At 43.0% G+C, this 25,000-nt stretch overlaps 1 protein-coding gene across 1 annotated transcript in view; it reads left to right on the top strand.

Annotated features, from left to right (window-relative positions):
- The window catches only part of LOC308286362 (semaphorin-3D), a 190,348-nt gene that overhangs the window by 129,951 nt on the left and 35,397 nt on the right, over positions 1-25,000 (top strand). The window contains exons 3-10 of the mRNA XM_080727358.1: positions 10,545-10,699; positions 10,866-10,928; positions 12,397-12,516; positions 13,220-13,310; positions 17,664-17,792; positions 18,508-18,650; positions 21,097-21,211; positions 21,871-21,940. Coding sequence (XP_080583484.1) covers positions 10,545-10,699; positions 10,866-10,928; positions 12,397-12,516; positions 13,220-13,310; positions 17,664-17,792; positions 18,508-18,650; positions 21,097-21,211; positions 21,871-21,940 — 886 coding nt within the window. The remainder of the gene's footprint in view (positions 1-10,544; positions 10,700-10,865; positions 10,929-12,396; positions 12,517-13,219; positions 13,311-17,663; positions 17,793-18,507; positions 18,651-21,096; positions 21,212-21,870; positions 21,941-25,000) is intronic.

The raw sequence follows: 25,000 nt of genomic DNA, 5'->3' as shown, positions 1-25,000 counted from the left end.
CTTTATGGAAACGCCACTAATTACTGTTTCAAGAGGAACTTAAAATGTTGAACTTCAAATTGAAAATTCACTTTTTGGTTAAAAGATTATCCACAGTGGCTCTGGAATCAAACATACAATAGCACTACAGGTTATCACTGGAAACCATTAAACAGCTGAAAAATGATTACTGGGGGGATAATTTATACACAAACGTTTTTGAATTGTGTGTACAGTATTTTCTGGACTATGAGGCGCACCTGACTATAAGGCGCACTGTCAATGAATGGTCTATTTTCAAACTGTTTTCATATATAAGGCGCACCTGACTATAAGGCGCACATAATAGACGCTTATGCATCCAACAGATGGAGCTGTGCTAAAGGGAATGTCAATGTCAATGAATGATCCATATATAAGGCGCACTGGACTATAAGGCGCACTGTAGTTTTTTGAGAAAATTAAAGGCTTTTAAGTGCGCCTTATAGTCCGGAAAATACGGTATTTGTCTCAGTTATTCTGTGCTCATATTCACACCTGGCTGAAACTATTTCCCCTCAGAGATCTATTATATTCAGTGTGCATGTGAACCATATTGATTGGCCAAGAAAACAAATTCCTGATGTCGACGGCTAAAGAGATGAAAACACGCACAGGCCACATAACAGGTGGTTAGGGTTAGGGTTGGGTTGGAGAGACTCAGCCCAAAATACTGTAACATTTAGTGTTCTTTCTATCCATGTTCGAGAAACCTTTGAAACAGCTTCAAACAACTGAAGAAACTCCAAAGAACATCTAATTTTCAATCCCTCAGGAATGGAGAAAAAATGCTAAAAAACTAAAACAAAACAAGGAAACTAAGTTTATTAACTTAAACGCTGAAGTACAGGTCTTACAAGTGGCTTGTAATCACAGCATCAAGCGAAAACATCAAAATGTCAACAATGTTCAGAGTCACACAGATAATATCTGTGATACGATACAGTACAGTACTATTTTTTTTTTTTTTTTTTGAAATGCTCAGTATCTGATCATGATATGTTGATACATTTCATAACTGGAAAATGTAAATAGCAAAAGTTCAGTACACCGTAAACGGGTCCATGCTATGATGCTTAAAACACATAAAAAAATGTTTAACCATAATTTAACCATCCCTAGTAGCCTAACTAGTAGTTATTTATGAGGTTACGACTGATTTAACTCAGTAAAGCCATGAAGCAGGTGTTACATGTTGGGAACAATGTGAGCTATTTTTGACGCAAATGGAAATGATGAAACTGCACATTATAATAATAACTATAATTCTACAGAGACAAGTTATTATATTTGCTTTACAGTGTTTCATATTGTTGTTTCCTCAGCGTTCCTCCTTGGGGAGAGAACTTTAAGATAGCTTGCATTTGGTTCTCTTTCAACACATATTGTTCTCCCCAAGCTGAGTTATTCTGGGAGACAGGACCGCTTTGAACAGGTCCATAAAACCTGCTTTATGTTTTATTGTCTCTACGTACCTCTGGGTCTATGTTAACCCATTTAGAACGGGCACACATTTTGTGTATCATTATTTTATGCTTTAACAATTGAAAAATAGCAGATATACAAGCTCACAGCGCGGCACCGAGTGCCGCGCTGCGAGCTTGTAGATCTGCTATTTTTGAAAAATCGTGAAAATTTGAATTTTGACCCGATTCTATAAGTGTCTTTTCAATCCTTCTAAGGTTTTTTGAAAAACCTATGTTTCTATGTCATCAATCTGGCCAGCCATCATCAAAGAAAAGGTCCTTTTCACTTAAATGGATCTCAGTTAATCTGTTCTTGAGAGACTACTATGTCATTGGTTCTCAAACCTTTTCATGTGAAGGACCCCCAAAATGATATCTATTTGGCCACGGACCCCCATCTCAAAATATTTAGTTCCAGGGACCCCCCAGAAGCAAAATTTGAGACAAACGTTCGCTTTGAAAATACATTATATTCAAAGATTTGCACACATTTTCACGACTTTTTCAAAAATAGCAGATCTACAAGCTCGCAGCGCGGCACTCGGTGCCGCGCTGTGAGCTTGTATATCTGCTATTTTTCACTGGTTAAAGCGTTCAATAATTTTAGGCCTAAATGGATTAAGTAACCATTGTAAATGTATCAGAACTGAAATGAGAAAATAAAATCCAATAACTTACCCTTCCACAAATGCACACCGCTTACTTTTTATGTGCATTTATATATCATTTCTTGTAAGAGATAGACTTAAACTCTTTGGAATGTTCTCAGCGTTCCCCTGCTCGCACTCCCATGTCGGTGCTACATTTATTATAAGGTCAACGATGTACTATTATCTTGATTTTCACTGCATGGGTTAATTTATGTTTTATTTTGTATTAGTTATCAGTTTTGGTACTCGACATATAATAGGCTCTTGTCAAAGGAACCATGTGGAGCTGTTGGGTTTTGGGCCGAACGCACCTTACCTTCACACAGTCAAGTAAACTGGAACATACATTAGAATCAACACTCAGGATGTTACTGTGTGCTGTCCTGTTTTACTCACAGCTTGTGGTAGAAATATTTATAGAGTAACACATATGTGTATGTAGTGTAAAGAAAATCTCACAAGGCTACTCATTTAGATGTACCTGCATCTGTCAATCTAACAGCTGAGTTCTCTCCCCCATCTATGCTTACTTCACTCTGTCAGCATAATCTGTACTGTGTGTAACTGTTTCTATTTAGAACATATAAGACCATTATGTTAGAATAGCATCTCTGTCAGAATGGACTATAAGAGGTGTATGAGAATGGGGCAAAGGAGGCTTCTGCCTCACGGGGCCCAAGCTCTGGCCATGGAGGTCAGAGCTCTGTCTTTTGTGAATGCTGTTACTCTGTTCAACTTTTTGCCTTTTTGAATAAATCTTCGTCAATTCTTCAAATCCTTCATCCTTGTGAAACATTAATTAATTTATGTAACAAGCTCTCTTACTGGCTGTCTTTGTAAAGATGAAAACACTAAGGAAGTGGAAGTGTCTCATTTACCTTATTCAACCACTTAAACCCTTTGTACTTAGTAAAACAGACCTGAGTTGGTTCTGTACTTGGTCTGCTCTTGTTTCCTCCTACACAGGCACGTGCACACATAGACATCAAAGGGGGCTTGAGCCCCCATGACCCTTTTATCCATCTGTAAAAAGTGCCCTCTCCAGACCATGAATGCAGTTTTTCCTATGGTGAAAGAAATGAAAATGCCCCTCTTTCCATGCCATACCTAAATGCAGCGTTCAAGAGAATTGCCTTGTCCAAACTCTACTGAACATCTTATGTTGAAAGAATTGCCCTCTCTGTGTAGAAATCCATGCCGTTACGCCACCTCTCCAGTATTGCCTTTTTTATGCTTAGTTTAGTGCGGTATCAAGTACCCAAAATAGCCGACCTTGCATTGCAGCGCGACGCTTTGTGAGCTTGGAGGTCTGCTATTTTCGATATTTTCACCAAAAAGCCCTTTTAGAAATGTCAGCCCCTGCCTCTCTAAGATTCTCTGCATGTCCCTGCTCCTACACCACATTGTGTTGCCAGAAAGCAATGGGGATCAACAGATCTACAAACTGAACACAGCTTGTAAAACAACAACAACAACAAGGAAGAAGGAATAATAAAAACAAGCTTTGAAAGATTATTATTATTATGTGTTGGCTGTTTTACTCAAAGGCCCTGTCGGTCTAATTGCTAGCCAACCGTTCTGGTCTAACACTCAATACTTTACTGTGTGTAGTTCAGTTCCATTCTGCTGCTCCCAAGACTCTGTTCCCACAACGTCTGACAGCACAGACCTCTCACATCCTTCAGTATACATCACAACCAGGCCTTCAAAGTGTGTGTGTGTGTGTGTGTGTGTGTGTGTGTGTGTGTGTGTGTGTGTGTGTGTGTGTGTGTGTGTGTGTGTGTGTGTGTGTGTGTGTGTGTGTGGATGGTCAGTATGACTGATGATCTGTGAAGATCCTAAAAATTGACCATGAAGCGTTTCTGGCAGGCAGCGTCAGATCTTATTTCACATGAAAAAGAACTGATAACCATAACCCAACATACGTGTGTGTGTGTGTGTGTGTGTGTGTGTGTGTGTGTGTGTGTGTGTGTGTGTGTGTGTGTGTGTGTGTGTGTGTGTGTGTGTGTGTGTGTGTGTGTGTGTGTGTGCGTGCGTGCGTGCGTGCGTGCGTGCGTGCGTGCGTGCACGCGTGTGTACTGTACTTGTGAGCACCAAATGTCCTCACACGAATCTATAACAGCATTTTCCTGGTACTCACAAGAAGATGGTTTTTCATGATTTTTCCGTTAGGCTTACAATTAGGAAAAGATTCAGGTTAGGATTAGAAATAGAAATTAGAAGTAATAGAATTTAGAGGTTAGGTTTATGGGTTAGATTAACTCATACCCTGCCAAGCCCGAGGAACCCGAGAATTTTGGGATGTCCCTCCCTGCCACGCCCGAGGAACCCGAGAATGGCCGCCATTTTGAAAAAAAAAATGTTTTTCCTTTTTTTTTTTTTCTTTTTTTGGACCCCAAAAACGTTAGTAGGCATGATAGCGATCGCGAAATTGCTTGTTTAACCCCCATACAACCCCCATACAACTCAGGTAGCAGACCTCCAAGCTCACAACAGTGTAAAACATAGTGGCTGCTATCTCATGAATGCCTGAACGGATTTCCATTCGGATTCTTTTGTTTGAAAGCTGTGAGCAATGTGGACACACGTGGTGCATTATCTAGGCATGGGTGTGCATGATCCGTGCACTATGAATTACATGGAAGTCTATGGAGACAGTTTGGCAGGATTGGAGTACGAAGGTATTGTTAAATGGCAGCAAATGAGTTTGATGCTTCGCGCTGGTGCCTTGCAGTGAAAAATAACTGATCTACAGCTCATAACAACCTCACAATGCAAGTTGTGAGCTTGTAGATCTGCTATTTTGTGCAGAAAGATTTGAAAATGGTATTCATGAAATTGGCATCCTAAAATGTTGATGGCCTCACAAGTATAGTAATAAAGATGTTTGTATGTACCGTATGTACCGTGTGTGCGTGCGTGCGTGCGTGCGTGTGTGCGTGCGTGCGTGTTTGTGTGTGCTGTACCTTGATTGTATCCAGATCCAGTGTGTCATGTATGAACACATAGCTAACATGAATACCAGGTGTATCTATCTATACTGTAAAGGTCTTTTCACACTGCTGCGTTTTTCGGGCCGAATATCGGAGTGAATTTCAGAGCACGTCAATAAAAAAATCAACCTCATTTTATGTCAATCACGCCCGTTTCGTATTTATTTTCGGAACCGGGTTGATTTTTTTTCAGATTTTCGCAACTGTCGCCACTGAATCCCTTGCTTTCTCACTCCCTTGCCTCCGGTTTTCGGATTTCGAAAACGCAATGAAAAGATTTACGTAGTGCATACACTCATATTAGTCCCCCCAGGAATCCGCGGAGAAAAAGTTTTTATTCCGCGGAGAACAATCCTGATTCTGCGGAATTCTGTGGAGAACAATTCTTGATTCCGCGGACATTAAAAAAACAACCTAAATTGACCAGTTATCAAGCAAAAAATTAGATAGTTCTAATAATCAAGTAAAACCCTTCATGAAATAGCTACAATTAATTGTAATTAGTGGTTAGAATAATCGAATAATAATTTTTGAGAATAAAAATCTAATATTAAATCTATTATTATTTTAATTGTTATTGTTTTTAATCATTACTTTCTGTTGCAAAGACTTTATTGTAGGGCTGGGGATCGATTAAAATATTTAATCGAATTAATCGCACGATTGTCCATAATTAATCACGATTAATCGCAAATTATTTTTTATCTGTTCTAAAACTACCTTAAACAGATATATAATACTCATATCAACATGGGAGGTAGACAAATACCTAGTTTATTCAAATTCTATATGACAAATAGTCCAGAATATTCGAGAAAATGTTTCCATTAGGACAGATTTAAATTAACTTTTATATATTTAATCACTTTAACCACATCATCCCTATTCTGGGGGGAACATTCACCAAAAATAGCTGATCTACAAGCTCACAATAAGATGCGTTGTGAGCTTTTAATCTTTTACTTTGTGAAGAGTTTGTGTATGGGAAAATTACTCAAGTACAGTGCAGCGTTTTACAAAGCATAGAGGCTCTATGTTTAACTGAAGTAATATTGATAGGCTACATTTTAAATATTATCAAAGTATTCTGGGGCAAAATGTGCGTTTCCATTAGGACAGATTAGAAATAAATTAACTTTTTACTTGGCATTTAATCACTTTAACCACAGCATCCCTATTCTGGGTGGAACATTCACCAAAAATAGCCGATCTACAAGCTCACATAAGATGCGTTGTGAGCTTGTAATCTATTATTTTGTGAAGAGTTTGTGTATGGAAAAATTAGTCAAGTACAGTGCAGCCTTTTACAAAGCATAGAGGCTCTAGGTTTAACTGAAGTAATATTGATAGGCTACATTTGAAACATTATCAAAGTATTTTGAGGCACCGCACCCTGGACTGGTGTTACGATTATGGCACCCCTATTTCACTTTGATAAACCCTGTTATTATGTAGACACTGTGATGGCTCGTTGGTAGCCTTAGGTTAACAATACATTAACATTAACGTGAGGACGCCACAAATTGCGGTGGTATTGCTTGGAGATTATAGGCTATAGCTCGCTGAAGATGTGTGGCACAAGGCATTGCGATCATGTTGTGTGCACTGTCAGTGATCAGCAGTTTGCTGACTTTATTTTCAATGATACACTCTCCGGCTGCACGCATGGCGGAGGCTTTGGGGCAGACAAGTTCCAGGGCTAGTAGGCTACGTCTGAAGCTAACGTGAAGCTAACGTCTTCATAACAGTCAGCCCATGCAACAGAAGCCTCCACTCCCCGTCAAAATAATGCGCTGTGTTCTCGAGAGAACTGTGATTACTGAGTGAAGTCCAATAGTCTCCAATGAGTGCAACCGTGGTTGTCTGTCTGTGTCTGCCCCTGCCTGTGTTCCAAAACCTCCACCGCTCTGACTGTCTGTGTGGCTGTCTTGTTTACTACTGCGTGCTTCCTGACTACGGGGTGCACCGAGGCTCAAAACTCACTGCACCGGGGGGCAAAAATCACTGCTCCCGCCGCTCTGCTGCCACTCGCGACCCTTATTCCGCGGACGGCCGAGAAATCCGCGGGTGGTCGCGAATTCTGCGATAAATTCCGTGATCGCGGAATCGCGGATTCCTGGGGGGTCTATGTATTTATGCTTCCATGTGTGCTTGCTTGCATTTGAGCATTTCATTGTGTGAGGACATTTTCACACTATGGAATTTGTTTTTATTGCATAATCATTTTGAGTGTGTTTGTTTTCCTGCAATCATAATCTGAGCAAACTGTTTCTTTAATCATCAATCCCAATGGACAGACAGGCAGGACAGACAGACGGGGTCACACATGCTGTGATTTCTGCAGGGAGGAGAAGAGTACTTCAAGTTCGTGTTTTGGTTTTGTTGAGGTCGGCATTCACAGCACGGAGCGCTTCAACTGTTCCCTGCCCAAACATCGTGCTGTATATCTAACCTTTCACCCCATGAACCCAGGCCAATAAAACAGATTCTGGTCATGTGGAGAGACACCCCGTCTCTCCACATGACACCCCATGACACCCCGTCTCTCCACATGACACCCCATGACACCCCGTCTCTCCACATGACACCCCATGACACCCCGTCTCTCCACATGACACCCCGTCTCTCCACATGACACCCCGTCTCTCCACATGGCCCGGATGTGCTGCGCTGCCCTCACAGGGTGACCCCCTCCTCCCACTTCACACCTAAAACGAAGTGACATTTTTACTATGGCTGTAAACACTAGTCTCACCATACGTATCATACCATAGATAAATATGGGCCTATGCAGTACAACATTTCCCCTTACTTTGATGCTCGAATCCGAACGAGCTCGGAGATCTGTTAATCGTGTCAAATGTTCCACTCAGAGTCAGAATGGGGAAGCCTAGGGTTCAAGTGGTTAATTTCCTGTTCTCATTGGGGTCATTATTTACAGTGTAGACAGGCTTGTTAGCCAGACAGACAGAGAGACTGGAAGACCGCCGAGGAATCACGGGCCATCTAGGCAGGTATACTGTAGCATGGGCTGGAGAAGTTTAAGGTTAATTTCCTCTGTTTATTTAAGCCGGCATTTGACAACAGGGACCCTTCAATCTTCTCTGCCATGGACCCAAACTGAGTTCTTTCCCCCCTCCTCCCTCTCTCTAGTTTGCAGGAGTTACAGGCCAGGTAGTTGATTTACTCTGCTCTGTTCAGAATGACAGATGTACAGGGTAGTTCTCTTGCACTGGTAGCTACAGAAAGGAGTCTGAAGGCAAGTGGAACAGATCTTTGTGGATAATTTGCTCCACTTCTGCTGGTCAGCATATTAAATTAACAATATACGTTTCAACCTCTTCTGCCTGGGACCCAGGCTGAGTAGCCAGGTGCAGCCATGGTATTAATATAATACAGTGTACTGAAGACCATCCGACCCCCCACTCATCAAGCTCAGAGACCCAGCTGAACAAGCATGTACTGTAAGGAACAGATAATGATCAGCAAGGCTGCCATTAATGGGAGATAAACACAGACCTGACACAAAGCAGAGAGGGGTCAAAGGGGTTTATTTCTCAGTAGTGACTGCCTCTCTGTTCCTTATCCTGCTTATGACATGGTTATATAATAAAGAAATCAATAATTTTACACAAAAAACAAGAACAAATATTAGATTAAAAAAAACTGGAACAGCCTTTATTTGTACAAGGCAAAAGCCAACTTGTTTGCGGTCTTCATCGGGTCTAAAGGAAAACAGATTATATTGATATTCCATTACATGACATTCTATAGCTGCCACAGGAGCTGGTCATTAAAGCAACAAAATGCCGCAACTGACCAATCAGAATCGAGTATTCCACCAATTCATGTAATAATTTGTGATTATATGTGATGTGATACCTGCTCTTGTTTTGTGCATGAATGTTTTAGACTCACAGGTCAACCAGACTAACGTAACCACTGACCGACCATAATGTCAGCTTTTATGCCACAGTACAGTACAGTACAGTACAGTACAGTACAGTACAGTACAGTACAGTACAGTAGCTCCCTAGTCACAGCCAAAGTTTTTTGACTTGAAAAAGATGGATTTGGAGACCAAATAGACACACTAGAAATCTTGCCAGCAACCAAAGCATTCCTGCCAGCCAGACAACGAACATTTCATAATTTCATGTTTTTTCTTCACCTGACCCTGATTCAGCAAACCGTATTTCTTCTTTCTTGCCATTGGTTTGGAATGGAATGAAACAGCCCATTTGCTTCCCCTGGTTTTCAGTCCATTATTTACAGTGCGTACGGGCCAGATAGACAGGCTTACAGGCCATTATTTACAGTGCGTACGGGCCAGATAGACAGGCTTACAAGCAAGACAGATGGAGTAAAATAATGGCTGGCCTGCCGGCCTGCTGGCGTGGAGTCGAGTTTCAAGGTTAATTTGCTGTGTTTGTTCAGGTCATTTTCTGCCTGCTTTAGAGCCGCCTCCCCGGGGAGGGGAGGGGCCTGGGGGGAGGGGAGGGGCCTGGGGGTCTGCTGGGATCCTCTCTGAATGAGTGAAGGGGAAATTATAGCACATGTGTGGGTCCACTCCAACTCCCTGTTTTCATTCAACTGAACGCCAAACCGTTCTGAAGGCTGACGTTAGCTTAATACTGGGGTGGCCATACAGTGGCGTCAGTTCAGAAAAAGCTAAGGTATGGCAACATGACTGACACCAGTCATGTTGCCATACCTTAGAAACAGGCGTGATACATTTATTTTAAGAAGTAGATTTTATTTTTTCCCCCTGTTTCTATGGTTGTTTGGGCTGGATATGGCAGCCTGGAACGGTTGTTCAATTGCATTGCACCTGTGCAGCTGACCTGCGGAACCTGGGAATATACCATTGTGTCAAAATGGGGAAAATAAAAGTTTGGAGAATATAATTATAATACCTTGTTAAAGTGACAATTTTGTAACATTTTGCATTTGTAGTTATTTTACTGTAATTTAACAATATAATAACCAGCACAGATAGACAAAGAGACATTCATGGATTTATATTTAAAAGTAACTTTTATTTCCCCCCCTGGACCCAGGGTATGGCAGCTGCATACCCCTGCCATACCCAATTGACGCCCCTGCGACCATTAAGTTGAATGGGTAAAGAGCCCGCCTGGGAGGCAGGGGGTCCCAGGTTGACAGTGTGTCAGGGGGTCCCTGCAGCAAGACACTTAACCCCCCTGACCCCATTGCACTCAGCTGCCTGACGCTGAAACCTGGAGTTCCCTTGTGGATATGAACTAGATCTAATTATAATTATATTAGGATTATTAAGTATGCGCTTAAGTACTTATCTGTCCATCATGGAAATAATTCTCTATCTCCATCTTCCTCTGTCTGTCTGTCTGTCTGTCTGTCTGTCTGTCTGTCTGTCTGTCCCTCGCTCTCTTCAGATTTGAAAAACAGTTCTGCCATCTTCTGGGAGGGCGGAGTCAGCGGGGGCTACCAGGCCCTGCTATTGGACGAGGACCGGGGCTGGCTATTGGTGGGAGGGAAGGATCACATCTACCTGCTGCGGTCTGACAGCTTGGACCTTCCCACACGCAGGGTGAGATGGGAAAACACTCTTTACACGATATATCCCACAACAACCACAACCAAGAGCTTATTGACTGACGTCATATGGACCACTGAATTATGTGTGGCTATAATAAATGTTTTGCTCCAATAAGTCAACATGCATCATACATCAAAGTGTGTGTTTTCCCCATCAGATCTACTGGCCCGCTGCTAAAGAACACGTAGAGCACTGCAAACAAGCAGGGAAAAGTCTGGAGGTACCATTACACCATTACACCACTATCACCACTGTTTTACTATATATACACCATAAAGTCTGGAGGTACCATCACACCACTATCACCGCTATCACCACTGTTTTACTATATATACACCATAAAGTCTGGAGGTACCATCACACCACTATCACCACTATCACCACTGTTTTACTATATATACACCATAAAGTTTGGAGGTACCATTACACCACTATCATCACTGTTTTACTATATATACACCATAAAGTCTGGAGGTACCATCACACCACTATCACCACTATCACCACTGTTTTACTATATATACACCATAAAGTCTGGAGGTACCATTACACCACTATCATCACTGTTTTACTATATATACACCATAAAGTCTGGAGGTACCATCACACCACTATCACCACTGTTTTACTATATATACACCATAAAGTCTGGAGGTACCATTACACCACTATCATCACTGTTTTACTATATATACACCATAACGTCTGGAGGTACCATCACACCACTATCACCACTATCACCACTGTTTTACTATATATACACCATAAAGTCTGGAGGTACCATTACACCACTATCATCACTGTTTTACTATATATACACACCATAAAGTCTGGAGGTACCATTACATCACTATCATCACTGTTTTACTATATATACACCATAAAGTCTGGAGGTACCATTACACCACTATCACCACTGTTATATGTCACAGTTTGTTTGAGATTCAGTAAGATTGAGAACAGGAGCGCTCGTTTTTGGGCACAAGGTGGAGCAGGCGTCGCCTCCTTCGGGGAACTAGGAATAATTTGACTGAGGTTAAGGTTAGGATTAGGGTTAGGTTTAGGCATAGTTTTACTGAGGTTAGGGTTAGGATTAGGGTTAGGTTTAGGCATAGTTTTACTGAGGTTAGGGTTAGGTTTAGGCATAGTTTTACTGAGGTTAGGGTTAGGTTCAGGCATAGTAGCATTCACCAGGTTAGCATTCACCAGCGTGGGACTAATGCAGTCTAATGCTCTATCACTGAGACATGGGCTTCTTCCACATCCAGGTGAACTAAACAAGTGCTCCTTTCCCAATCTAACTGGTTTCTCAAACTAACTGTGACATATACACAATAAAGACTGTTCACTCAGTCTGTTAACTCAAGTTACATAATTATGTTTAAATGATGTACTGTATTATGTACAGTATAAATGAACACATGTTACTGTGTAGTATATGTATGTGTAGTACTGTATGTCACTGTTGAATTGATACTGTATTTTAAAACGGTAAAATAAATTACATTAAAAATCTGCAGATACGAAACGCAAGGAACGTTCAGACATGGATTATTATACATATCAAACTTTTATTTTGTGAGAACGAAATAAAGCTCAACACATAAGAAAAGAATGTTGGATTAAATCAAATCAAACTGCAGTGCACAGTAAATTGAATTTAGCTGGATTGTTGTGATTTCTTCCAGACCGACTGTGCCAACTTTGTACGACTCTTGCAACCTTTCAATAAAACTCATGTGTACGTGTGTGGAACTGGAGCCTACCACCCTCAATGCACATACCTGCACCTGGGGCACAGCACTGAGGTAAGATGTTGTTCTGGTTCACTGAGGTTGTTTGTTTGCTTGTTTGTTTGTTTGTTTGTTCATTAATGAATGAATGAATGAATTCATTCATTCATTCATTCATTCATTCATTCCAGTCGCTTTACTCCCACAATGCACCTTGATCCATCCTGGTGCAACACATACGGTTCTGTAGATTCTCCAGATCAAAAAACACAGATAGAGTGACATCACTCTATCTGGAGATAATCATCCCCTCCCCTTTTACCATTCACCCAACACTGTGGGTGTGGCTAACTTCAGCTGGGTCACCACCTACCATGACAACCAGGCATACTTAATGAACTGGTGGGTGTGGCCACATAAAAACCTAATTTTAACTCTTTCTGTACACTTTTTGTGAAAAAAATCTTCCTCCTAGTAAAATCATAATACCTGATCATCATGTTTTAGGGGGTGAAAAAATCATGGCACTTCATCTTTAATAAAGTGATGAACATTGAATTGTATAATAATATGATCATGAAATAGACCATTCAGCATAATACTGTAAGTTGTGCGTGCGTGCGTGCGTGCGTGCGTATGTGTGTCTGTCTGTCTGTCTGTCTGTCTGTCTGTCTGTCTGTCTGTCTGTCTGTCTGTCTGTCTGTCTGTCTGTCTGTCTGTCTGTACATGACACATAACTTTCTATCCTCCCTCTCTCTCTCTCTGTTTCTATGTCCAGGATCCAGTGTTCATGCTGTCCAACGTGTTTGAGTCTGGCAGAGGAAAATGTCCCTTCAGTCCCAGAGAGACCTTTACTGCCAGGCTCACTGGTACGTCTCACTCACACACACACACACACACACACACACACACACACACACACACACACACACACACACACACACACAGATGAAGGGGAGTTATTAAATCATGTTCTTGTCATTGCGGGGTCAGTAATGTCCTGTTAAGGGTCTCCAGTGACAGACGGTCCATTGAGCGGTGGGGTGTGTGGTCCGCCACAGTCACCACATTAGCGCTGCACTCGTGTTGACGTCAGCCGCTGCCCTGTGGGAAACGAGGACAGAAAAATCATATGAACTCGCATAAAAGACCAAACAAATCGTCTTTTTTTGTTAATTTGCCTTAATGTCACTGGTAGAGTATAAATCAGACATGACTTGACACAGAGACTAAATAACAGCTTTCACTATTCATGGCATTTGACATGTCACGTCTTTAGGACAATTTATGCTTCGTTGCACAGCCCTGTTGCTTCATGAAAACTATGCATTTTTTACAATCTTTTGACAATTGTCCAAAATACTTCATCCTCATGTGATTCACTTAGTCCTCAGATAGTTAACTCACAGTTACATGTTAAACTGATTCAGACGTGAGGATAATATACAATCTGATTCTTTAAACATCGGAACAATATATTGTTTGCGTGATGACGGGTAAGCAACACTTTGATCAGTTGGAACAAATCTCTCAGAGAAAGTCCCAAGGGTACTGCTGTATAGTTATGGAATTAGTAAGTGTTAAGACACAATACGGGAATGGTAATTTCACAATGCATGATTGCAACTGTAGGTCGCAATTTACTATCAGAACCGCCACAGCTTGTCCGTATACCGGTACGTCCGTCCGTCCGGACGGACGTGTACACTTTGTTACGGTCTATGGGTTTGCCGCTCTGACATCACGCTCTGACTTCACTGTGATGTCAGGGGATAATCCCTTTTATGCCCATATTATGGAGTTCCCGATGGCCAAGACAGCCCATATCTGTGTGGCTGGTTCTACAGATAGGGATCTCCATGTATGGGCATAAAAGGGTATGATGCCAGATGTCATAGACATCATAGGAATGATAACACATAACGAATAACTGAGTAAGCATGTTTGGGCTCTGACAGCATATCTCCATATACAGTACATGGATCTCCATATATGGGTACCAGGGGTCTCCATATATGGGTAACTGGTCCGATATACTGGTACATCACTGACCAGATGGCCAAGAATGTCGCCCTGAGGCGTCTTACTAGTGATATTTAGTCAACTAAAATTAGACAAAAATACTTTTCACGTGACTAAATTATGAAAACTAAAACTACAACTAAATTGACATTTTATTCAAAAGACTGACTAAAACTAAATAATAATTTGCTGTCAAAAACAACACTGGTAATTTCACAATGCATGCTGTTCAGAGGATTGAGTTGGGTGTACATTAGTTATCGGTGACTCCAAAACCACAATTGAAAGAAGATGTTTGCACTTTGATTATCACAATGCGAGCAGGAGGGCTTCAGGTTTACGACAAACACATTTCCCACATGCCTTAAGGGGACATACTGTTGAGTTCTGTTTATGCACAATCATACTGTAATTGAACGAAGATGTTGACACATTTTTGCATAATAGTGTTATGGAAATCTGGCATCTTGGATCACGAGACACACAACATCTGCTTGAATTATTGAGTTGTATACAGACAGTAGAATGACTGTGCAGGAGAGTCATGCTACTACAGTATGAACTGACGTTAATGCTCTAGCATTCTAAGGGTCAAGAGGTTTATTGCGACCGTCAGGTCGCAGTTTAGTATCAAAACCTCCACCGGCCGTCCGTCCGTCCGTCCGTCGGTCACACGTCACACGTCACACCTTTGCCCTGCTCATATCTCCGCATCAGTATGACATCATACTGCTGACATCAGTATGACATCACACCGTACACAAATGACCCTTATATAAGACCGGCATTATCTACCGACAGATTAGTAACAAGATGTCAAAATCGTCTAGGAAGGATGGTGTGAGTCATGCTGGCACCCTTCGCGGCAGGAGGAAGCTGGTGCAATCGACCCCTTGGCTTGTCGGGACCCCTGCCTACTAACGGGGTGGCAGGCTATCACCTCAGACTAGAACCCGTACGGGGTGGCCGACACCAGCCCATTGACAAGAGAGAGGCCTTGATGTCCCTTTACTCTTTGATGGGGTGGCCAGTTGACTAAGAGTTTCCGTTCGGGCCTTCTCGATATTGTACAGATTTCCACGGGAAATCTGGGGGTGGCTGTTACAAAGACCCTCACTCACCTTCACGTCATGTGGCTAGTCGTTAGGTAGCCATAGTTACACGTTGAAGGTTGAATCTCCAGATATGGAGATAACCAACACATCCCTCCATATATGGAGATAACCGACGAATCCCACTAAGTCTGACCTCACAAGCCCCATATTTGGACACGAACAACATATAACTCCATATATAGAGACATAGCTGCTGACATCAGTATGACATCACACTGCTGACATCAGTATGACATCACACCGTACACAAATGACCCTTATATAAGACCGGCATTATCTACCGACAGATTGTGGAGATAAGCGACCAACGGTCACTTATCTCCCGATTAGGGAGTCTTCTGGTATAGATTGTTGTAAACATTTTGCAGACATTCCTTGTGTGTAAACTATTGACAGATGCTTGAATTAAGACCACAGAACTCCAAAATGAGATCTGTGTCAATCATTGACATTATTCCTTTGAAGCGGACTGGAAATACTATATAGAGAAGCAAAAAAGTAAAGTAATGCTTAATTTCAGTAAAAAAAAGATGCTGTAGTATTTGAACCCCTGAATAGGAACATCACTGAATAATTGCATGATTCTTATAGCGCAGGGGTTCCCAAACCTTTTTGTCTCAGGGCACCTCATGAATATTTTTTTTAATCCGAGGCACCCCTACATTATAATTTTCACTCCCAGCACCTTATATTTATAGCATATCGTCGTTGTCCAAAACCGTTCGTTTTGTATTTATCATCTATAAAATGTACTAAACTAGTGAAAACAGCAGATCTACAAGCACACAACGCCTCGCATCGTGTGTGCTTGTAGATCGGCTGTTTTCACTAGTTTTGTGCGACAGTCTTGTATGATGAAGCAGGGCTTTGCTTTACTAAAAGACGTACACATTCGAAACTTGGAGACACAAGGTTTCTGCCCGACAGTGACGATATTTCACGGCACCCCAGGGTGCCCCGTCACCCACTTTGAAAACCCCTGTTCTAGCGAACTTAAAGAAAGACTCCTCTTTCAGTAGGTCTCTTTTTCACTCCTCCAGTGTCTGATTTAGCAACGTTCACATCCTGTCACTTCACTGATCCATGTTTCAATCAAGTCATAAATAACGAAAGACTGCTGCTTGCGGAGAGAGCAGAGTGTTTCTCCATCCATCTCAAAGGACACGTAGAAGAAGGAATTGTTTACCCACAACTGTGTAATGAAGCAGCAGGCAGTAGGCAGTAAACCATATTAAAAACACATTTTTTATTTGATTACATTTTTTGTTGATGGTTCCATTTAGGATATCACTCAGGGGCTTCAATTGGGTATGGCAGGGGTATGCAGCTGCCATAACCTGGGCCCAGGGGGGGAAATAAAAGTTACTTTTAAAATATAAATCCATGAATGTCTCTTTGTCTGTGCTGGTTACGTTGTTGAATTACAGTATTGTCCCCATTCTGACAAAATGGTATATTCCCAGGTTCCGCAGGTCAGCTGCACAGGTGCAATGCATTATTGTTAATTGTGGCACGTTTACTAACATGCCAAGTTTAGCTGCACTTGAACAACCGTTCCAGGCTGCCATATCCAGCCCAAGAAGAAACCTTAGAAACTCGGGGAAAAAAATAAAATGTACTTCTTAAATAAATTAATCGTGCCTGTTGCTAAGGTATGGCAACATGACTGGTGTCTGATCTCACTCATTCACTCACCTCTCCCTCTCTCTCTCTCCCTCTCCCTCTCCCTCTCTCTCTCTCTCTCTCCCTCTCCCTCTCCCTCTCCCTCTCTCTCTCTCTCTCCCCCTCTCTCTCTCTCTCCCTCTCCCTCTCCCTCTCCCTCTCCCTCTCTCTCTCTCTCTCCCTCTCCCTCTCCCTCTCTCTCTCTCCCTCTCCCTCTCCCTCTCTCTCTCTCTCTCTCTCTCTCCCTCTCTCCCTCTCCCTCTCCCTCTCCCTCTCCCTCTCTCTCTATCCCTCTCCCTCTCCCTCTCCCTCTCCCTCTCCCTCTCTCTCCCTCTCCCTCTCCCTCTCCCTCTCCCTCTCTCCATCTCCCTCTCTCTCCCTCTCTCCCTCTCCCCCTCTCTCTCTCTCTCTCTCTCTGTGCAGATGGGGAGCTGTATGCAGGTACATCAGTAGACTTCATGGGAGCTAACGCTGCTATCTTCCGTACATCTCTCCATGGCAGCATTCTGCCCTACATCAGGACAGAGGCGTACCAAGACAACTGGCTCAATGGTGACACGTTGTATTATAACAAAATAACGTACAACTAACAAACTGAAGATAAATTACACTAAGGGACCAACAGTAAGGCCTTATTTTTACTACACCAAGGGATGTTGTCTTGCCGACAAGGACATCTTCAGGCTAACAACGTAACCTAACCTTAACTTGTTCCTAGTTCTGTTCTTGTTGCCATATAATTGTCAGTATAAATTGAGCTTTTGAATGTAGAGCAAGGGTCTTCAACAGAGGGTTCGGGACCCAAAGTTACTACAGGGGGTCCTCCAAATCTTTCTCCTTGTTTATATTAACCACTTGAACCTTAGTGTCCATATTCTGAGAACTTTAGCCAAAAATAGCCGATCTACAAGCTCACAACGCCTCGCAGATCGGCTATTTTCGGCAAAGATGTTTGGTGAAGAGAGGAAAAAGAGCAGACGGTTCAAGTGGTTAAATATCTGAAAACACAAATTGACATGAATTCAAAATACACTGATGATTGTGCTGTCAAACAATGAAACTATATGGAATCTATGAGAAGGTTGTGGGGGTCCCTGCTTCATCTCTCTCTCAACTAACTTTGAAGAGCCCTGACGTAGAGACATATGGGTCTGATTTGACACGTGGGGGGTGGGCGGTTAAATTTAGCACTCCGTTTCGCAATGACACAAAGCTCCTGAAATGAGGGAAGGGTTAATTAACCCTTTGGTGTCCCTCTCCCAAACAGAGCCAGAGTTTGTGGAGTCCTTCTCCATCCCTGACACTCACAGCCCTGACGATGACAAGGTCTACTTCTTCTTCAAGGAGAGGGCGGTGGAGGCCGGCCAATGGGACAAGAGGGTCTACAGCCGCGTGGCTCGAGTCTGCAAGGTGACCCTCACTGATTGGTGTTTACAATTCAACTACAAAACAATATGTAGAATATGAAATGTTGTTTGCAGAAAGGCAACTCTATGCATAATGTGCTTACATTTTGCCAATACTTACACACAATTATTACATTAATTCATAATGATATAACCTATTAGGCCTATATGTTTGCACTAGGGGCGTAACGATTCCTTTTAATAGCGATACGATACGCATCACGATACATGGTTGACGATACGATACAAGGACGATATTGGTTCATTCATGGCGGTACGATTCGATTCAATGATTTAAAATCGATAAAGTAACTATGTAGCAAAGAAATTAAATCTGTGTGAAAAATCTCTTATTATGGATATAAATAAGTAAGCTGTAATTCTCTAGCAAATACATGGACATTATATTGCAACACATAGCCTACTGTATGGACAAACCCGCACCTTGACATGAACACAGAGATTACACACATTTATCGATAGACCAAGAGTAGCTATATGGAATGGAAAGGTAATCAGACCCCTCTTTTTCATTTTTCCTCTTAAATTAGCACAAGGCACAAATAGTTTCCATACAATTGATTATTTGCATTGCAAAATGATTCGATACCGATTATCTGCATTTTAAAACAATCCGATACTATACAAAGCCAAAACGGTACGATATATGCTTTTGCAAACGATATAGTAGATCATTGAAAATTAAAATCGATGTTTCGATTCAGTTACTATATCGTTACACCCCTAGTTTGAACGTTACATTGCACATGGAGAGTTGCTCTGACGCAGGAGGTGGAATGGCTGTCTAGGGTCCTGTTTGAAGTGTCTTCAAGACACAGAACCCCTAAGTGCCTCTCAATGAGGGTGGTTGGTGCCTTGCATGGTGGCCTCCATCGTCGTGTGAATGGATGAATGTAATACACATTGTAAAGCGCTTTGTACAGTGGCACTGAATGCAGACCATTTAACATCTGTGACACCAGTACTTTGTCACGATTAATTAGATACAGAGAATCTGAAGAATGTTGGAATGTGGAGCTCTTAACCACTTGAACCAAAGTGTCCCTATTCTGGGATGAACATTCTGCAAAAGTAGCAGATCTACAAGCTCACAGCACATTGCAACGTGATGCATTGCGTGCTTGTAGAGCTGATGTTTTTGGCATAGCGATTTGGTGTAGAGGGAAAAACGGAGTGGACAAACTAATCGTAAAATAGGGTTAAAGTTGTTCATCTAATTGAAGAAGTAAAATTCCTAATTACACACTAATGGCTACCTCGCTCCCCTACTCTCAAAGGTTCATTGTTGCATCTTGTGCACTTAGGGTACATAAAAGTAAAACTTGATTTTTGTCTGGCTTCCTTCAGACAATGTAGCAGCATTATGTCACAATAATGAGTGAAAAAAAAAGAACGAGAACCCTGCTTTACTGTAGGACAATAATCCCTTCCTCTTTACCTCCTCTCAAGGTTCAAGGTTGTACTTTATTGTTACGTCTTTTTGTTCTGGTTCCTTCAGACAATGCAGTGGTATATGTAAAATAACAGCAAACAATACAATAACAGCAAAAACTACAAAAACAAAAATCTAAAAGGATAATAATAATAATGAGAACGGCGTAGAAAAGAAAGAGAGTGCAAAAGAGCAAAGAGAATGAAAAAAAGTCTCAACTGCACATGTGCATAAAGTTTGGTATATTTTATGCACCAATGGCATTATTTTCCTGTAGTAGCTACTGTACTTTATCTTTTTGTAAACACCTTCAGTGTGTTCTATGTGCAACAGGTTGGTATATTATCTCTACACCTGCCTGCACCCCCTGCTTCCTCTCCTCTCCTATGCCACCGGTCTTCGTCTCCCCTTCCTTCTCATCTACACCCCTCTCCTCTGCTTGCCACTCTCCATGCCCCCCGTAACCCCCCCCCCCTTCTGTCCTCCTGCCTATCCCCCTCCTCTCTCCAGCAGGCAGGTGCATACAATCAATGCCCCCTGTCCATGCCGTACCTGAACGCAGCATTCAAGAGAATTGCCTTTTCCAAACTCTCCTGAACTTGAATCATTTTATGTTTAAAGAATTGCATCTCCAGTGTTGTGCTTGAATCTTGATTATAGGCATCATGCACCGAAAATAGTTGATCTCCAAGCTCACAACGCCTCGGGGCTATTTCCGGTATTCGCCAAAAGTGCTCTTTTAGAAATTTCAGCCTCTGCCCCTCTGACAATAGTGAGAAAAACACTGTTCATCTACTGTACCAGTAGATTCAGGTGAGGTGCTAGAGCCAAAAACGAAGCAAGATAAAAAAGGGAGCCTCTGCACACTCAAAACTGTGCAAAATCAAGTACTTTATTTTCAGTTTAGGCAAAGTGCAAGCTTTCGGTCATAGACCTTCTTCAGGCATCGCCTGAGCCTCTGCCCCTCTGACATTCTCTGCCTGTCCCTGCTCTCCAGAATGACATCGGGGGTAAGAGGAGCCTGATCAACCGCTGGACAACGTTCCTCAAGGCCAGACTGGTCTGCTCCTACCCTGGACCCTTTGGAGTGGACACCCAGTTTGATGAGCTAGGTATGGTAAAGCACTGTCAGATCCCTCACTGTTGGTCATTCAACTTGTTCACTAGGGCTGTCACAATTATTACATAATCTTCTAATCGTGATTTTTGGACATAATCGTGACCATTTCTCATAATTGTCATAATCGTTTCCATGTTGAAAAATGTTCATATAATGAAATATAAGGTCAAAAATAGTGGAAATATCAGATCTACAAGCTCACAATGTGTCGCGATGTGATCGGCTATTTCCACTATCAATGTTCTTTTTTAAGTATAAAGTTGTCAAATATGTCAGTAATTATGTGTCATATCTACCATGTGCAACTTAAAAGCAGAAATGTAATTGTCAATGACAAAAACACAATTAAATCGTTAATCGCAATTATTTGAGTGACAAATAATCGTCATGTAAAATGTCATAATCGTGACAGCCCTATTGTTCACCACATGATCCCCTATCCCTATTCTGGTCAGCATTAGCTGAACATAGACAAACCAAAAGCATGTGTTCAACTCTATATGCACACCTCTAGTTTCCCCTGTGAACGCAGTTTCATGTTTTCATACACAGTATCTAAAATAAATGGACACCAACTACTTTTTAATGTTGTATTAATGTTGCTGGTATATTTATTATTTCCTTGCTTTTCTGTGGCTGTTTTCCCCCCAGAGGACATCTTTGTCTTGGAGAACAAAGACCCCCAGAACCCCACCATCTATGGAGTGTTCACCACCTCCAGGTACGGTGCATGTGATCATCAAGGACCCCCACATCATAATGTATTTGTACCAGGGACCCTCCAGAAGAGAAGATTTATGTCAAAACAAAAACTAAATCCCACCATACAGGGACACCACTTTGAGAAGCACTGATCTGCATTTAGAGTTTTTTTTTACACTTTTCAAGTCATTCCAGTCACATTTTGAATGTGATCAAATGGCTGACTGGCTGTCAGTTAGCCAACAGCCAGTCCACTAGAAAGAAATGTGTCCAGGGTATACAGTATACGGTATCGTATACAAGTAGACAGAAACCTGTCTACTTGGGGGGAACAACATATTTTGAGATAGGGGTCCGTGGCCAAATACATGTCATTTTGGGGGTCCTTAACATAAAAAGGTTTGAGAAACACTGGTTTAGAAGGAGGATTTAGAAGACATTAATTTATAGAATCTGGTCAAAATATTCACAGACTTGCACAAATGTTCATGATTAAAAAAAAAATAGCAGATCTACAAGCTCGCAGCACGGCACTCTGTGCCGCGTGTGAGCTTGTATATCTGATATTTTTCATTAGTTAAGAAGAACAAGGGACGTTCCAATGACAACAGCCAGTCAGTCAGTGAGTGGGAAACACCCTGTCAGACAGAACGGTACACTGGAAAGGAGGCTCCCCTCCTAAACATAACAATCACTGTTAGTGTTACACTGTTGCACTCTCACACCCATGTGCACTCTCACACCCATGTGCACTCTCACACCCATGTCCATGTGCACTCTACACCAGAGCAACACATGCACTCTCACACCCATGTGCACTCTCACACCCATGTCCATGTGCACTCTCACACCCATGTCCATGTGCACTCTACACCAGAGCAACACATGCACTCTCACACCCATGTGCACTCTCACACCCATGTCCATGTGCACTCTCACACCCATGTCCATGTGCACTCTCACACCCATGTCCATGTGCACTCTCACACCCAGGTCCATGTGCACTCTCACACCCAGGTCCATGTGCACTCTCACACCCATGTCCATGTGCACTCTCACACCCAGGTCCATGTGCACTCTCACACCCAGGTCCATGTGCACTCTCACACCCAGAGCAACACAAGCACTCTCACACCCAGAGCAACACAAGCACTCTCACACCCATGTGCACTCTCACACCCATGTGCACTCTCACACCCATGTGCACTCTCACACCCATGTGCACTCTCACACCCATGTGCACTCTCACACCCATGTGCACTCTCACACCCATGTGCACTCTCACACCCATGTGCACTCTCACACCCAGAGCAACACGGTGTCCACGCTTTTCCCAATGACCCTAAGCGTGACGGTGGGGGTGCAGGGGGCTGCAAGAGAAAGGAGCGCTTGTTTTCGGCAATGACTACGGAGGCGTGCCGTCTCAGGCGACCATGAGCCATATGAGACACCGCCGAGCGAGCGGTGTCGAGCGTTGCGACGGTCGCATGAGCCGACTCAGCGCCGTTATCGGGTTATGTGCCGCTATGGACAGAATAGTAAATCTTCGTCCCCCAGACTTTCGCCACCTCCGCGCGGTCCAAGTGAACACAGTGAAGCGCTCCCTAACTCCTTGCCCACCACTGGCCCCCACCGTTGTGCTTAGGTTCCTTGGGAAACGCCAGGTCGCGTCAACACGTGCACACTCACACACACACACCCAGGTCAACACGTGCACACTCACACACACACACACCCAGGTCAACACGTGCACTTTTTTCACCGGTTGTGAAACATCCCAAAAGCTCACCCAAGTGTCACTCTGGGGTCAAAGGTGAAGAGGTATGACTCTCTGTGTTATTCTAAACCTAATCTATGAAAACAATCTCTTCCTGCCCCCCCCCACCCTCTCTCTCTCTCTCTCTCCTCCCTTCCTCCTGCCATCCTCTTTTCCTTTCCTCCTTGTCTCCTCAATCCCTTCCCTTCCTCCCCTCCTCCTCTGTTCTCTGCTGTTTCCTCTTCCACTTCTGTCTCTTCCTCTCTCTGCCTCTCATTCCCTCTCTCTCTCTCTCTCTCTCTCTCTCTCTCTCTCTCTCTCTCTCTCTCTCTCTCATTCTCTCTCTCTCTCTCTCTCTCTCTCTCTCTCTCTCTCTCTCTCTCTCTCTCATTGTCTCCACCAGCCGAAGGCTGAGGGAGAGTATGTTTTCCCCTCCGTCCGTCCGTGTGTCCGTCCGTCCGTGCGTCCGTGCGTGCGTGTTTCCTCGCAGTTTGTGTGCAGCTAATCTCAGTCACCGTTGGCCCGATCGCTGCCAAAGTGAGCACACACATTCCCTGGATGCCAATCTAGAACCTCTGCCCCACATTTTTCAAATCAGCCTCATGGTGGCGCTATAACAGGCCGATTTGTGTGGCCTGGTGGAGACCTGTGCTCGGAAGAGCACTGCTTCTAGTTCCCTCTCTCTCTCTCTCTCTCTCCCTCTCTCTCTTTTTGTCTCCACCAGCCGAAGGCTGAGGGAGAGTATGTTTTCCCCTCAGTCCGTCCGTGCGTCCGTCCGTCCGTCCGTCCGTCCGTCCGTGCGTCCGTGCGTGCGTCCGTGCGCGCGTCCTCGCAGTTTGTGAGCGCCTAATCTCAGTCGCTGTTGGCCCGGTCGCTGCCAAAGTGAGCACACACATTCCCTGGAAGCCAATCTAGAACCTCTGCCCTAAATCTTTCAAATGGGCCTTTTCTAGCGCCACCTAGTGGCCGATGTTCGCAAAAGACATTTCTGTGCACTACTCTTACAGATTTTGTCCAAAAATCCTACAAATCGGTAGGCAGTATCTCGACAGTCATGTGATCGACACGGATCTGTCCGACTTTGCATATTCCATCTTGATTGGCTAAGATTGGCTTCCAAAGTTTGTGGGATCGAGCCGTTTTGAACAAAATGCCTCAAATCACAAACGCAAAGTGCAATTATCATGAAATCGCGCACACACGTTCCCACTAGGCCGAGGAAGAAATGCCACTTAATTTTTTAAAAATCAGCCTCATGGTGGCGCTATAACAGGCCGATTTGTGGTTTTACCTATAACTCCACCGATCAGTTTCAAACTTTGT

Source organism: Nannobrachium achirus, assembly GCF_963921795.1.
Source record: "Nannobrachium achirus genome assembly, chromosome: 6".
NCBI lineage: Eukaryota > Metazoa > Chordata > Actinopteri > Myctophiformes > Myctophidae > Nannobrachium > Nannobrachium achirus.
This window is presented reverse-complemented; position numbering and strand designations above follow the sequence as displayed.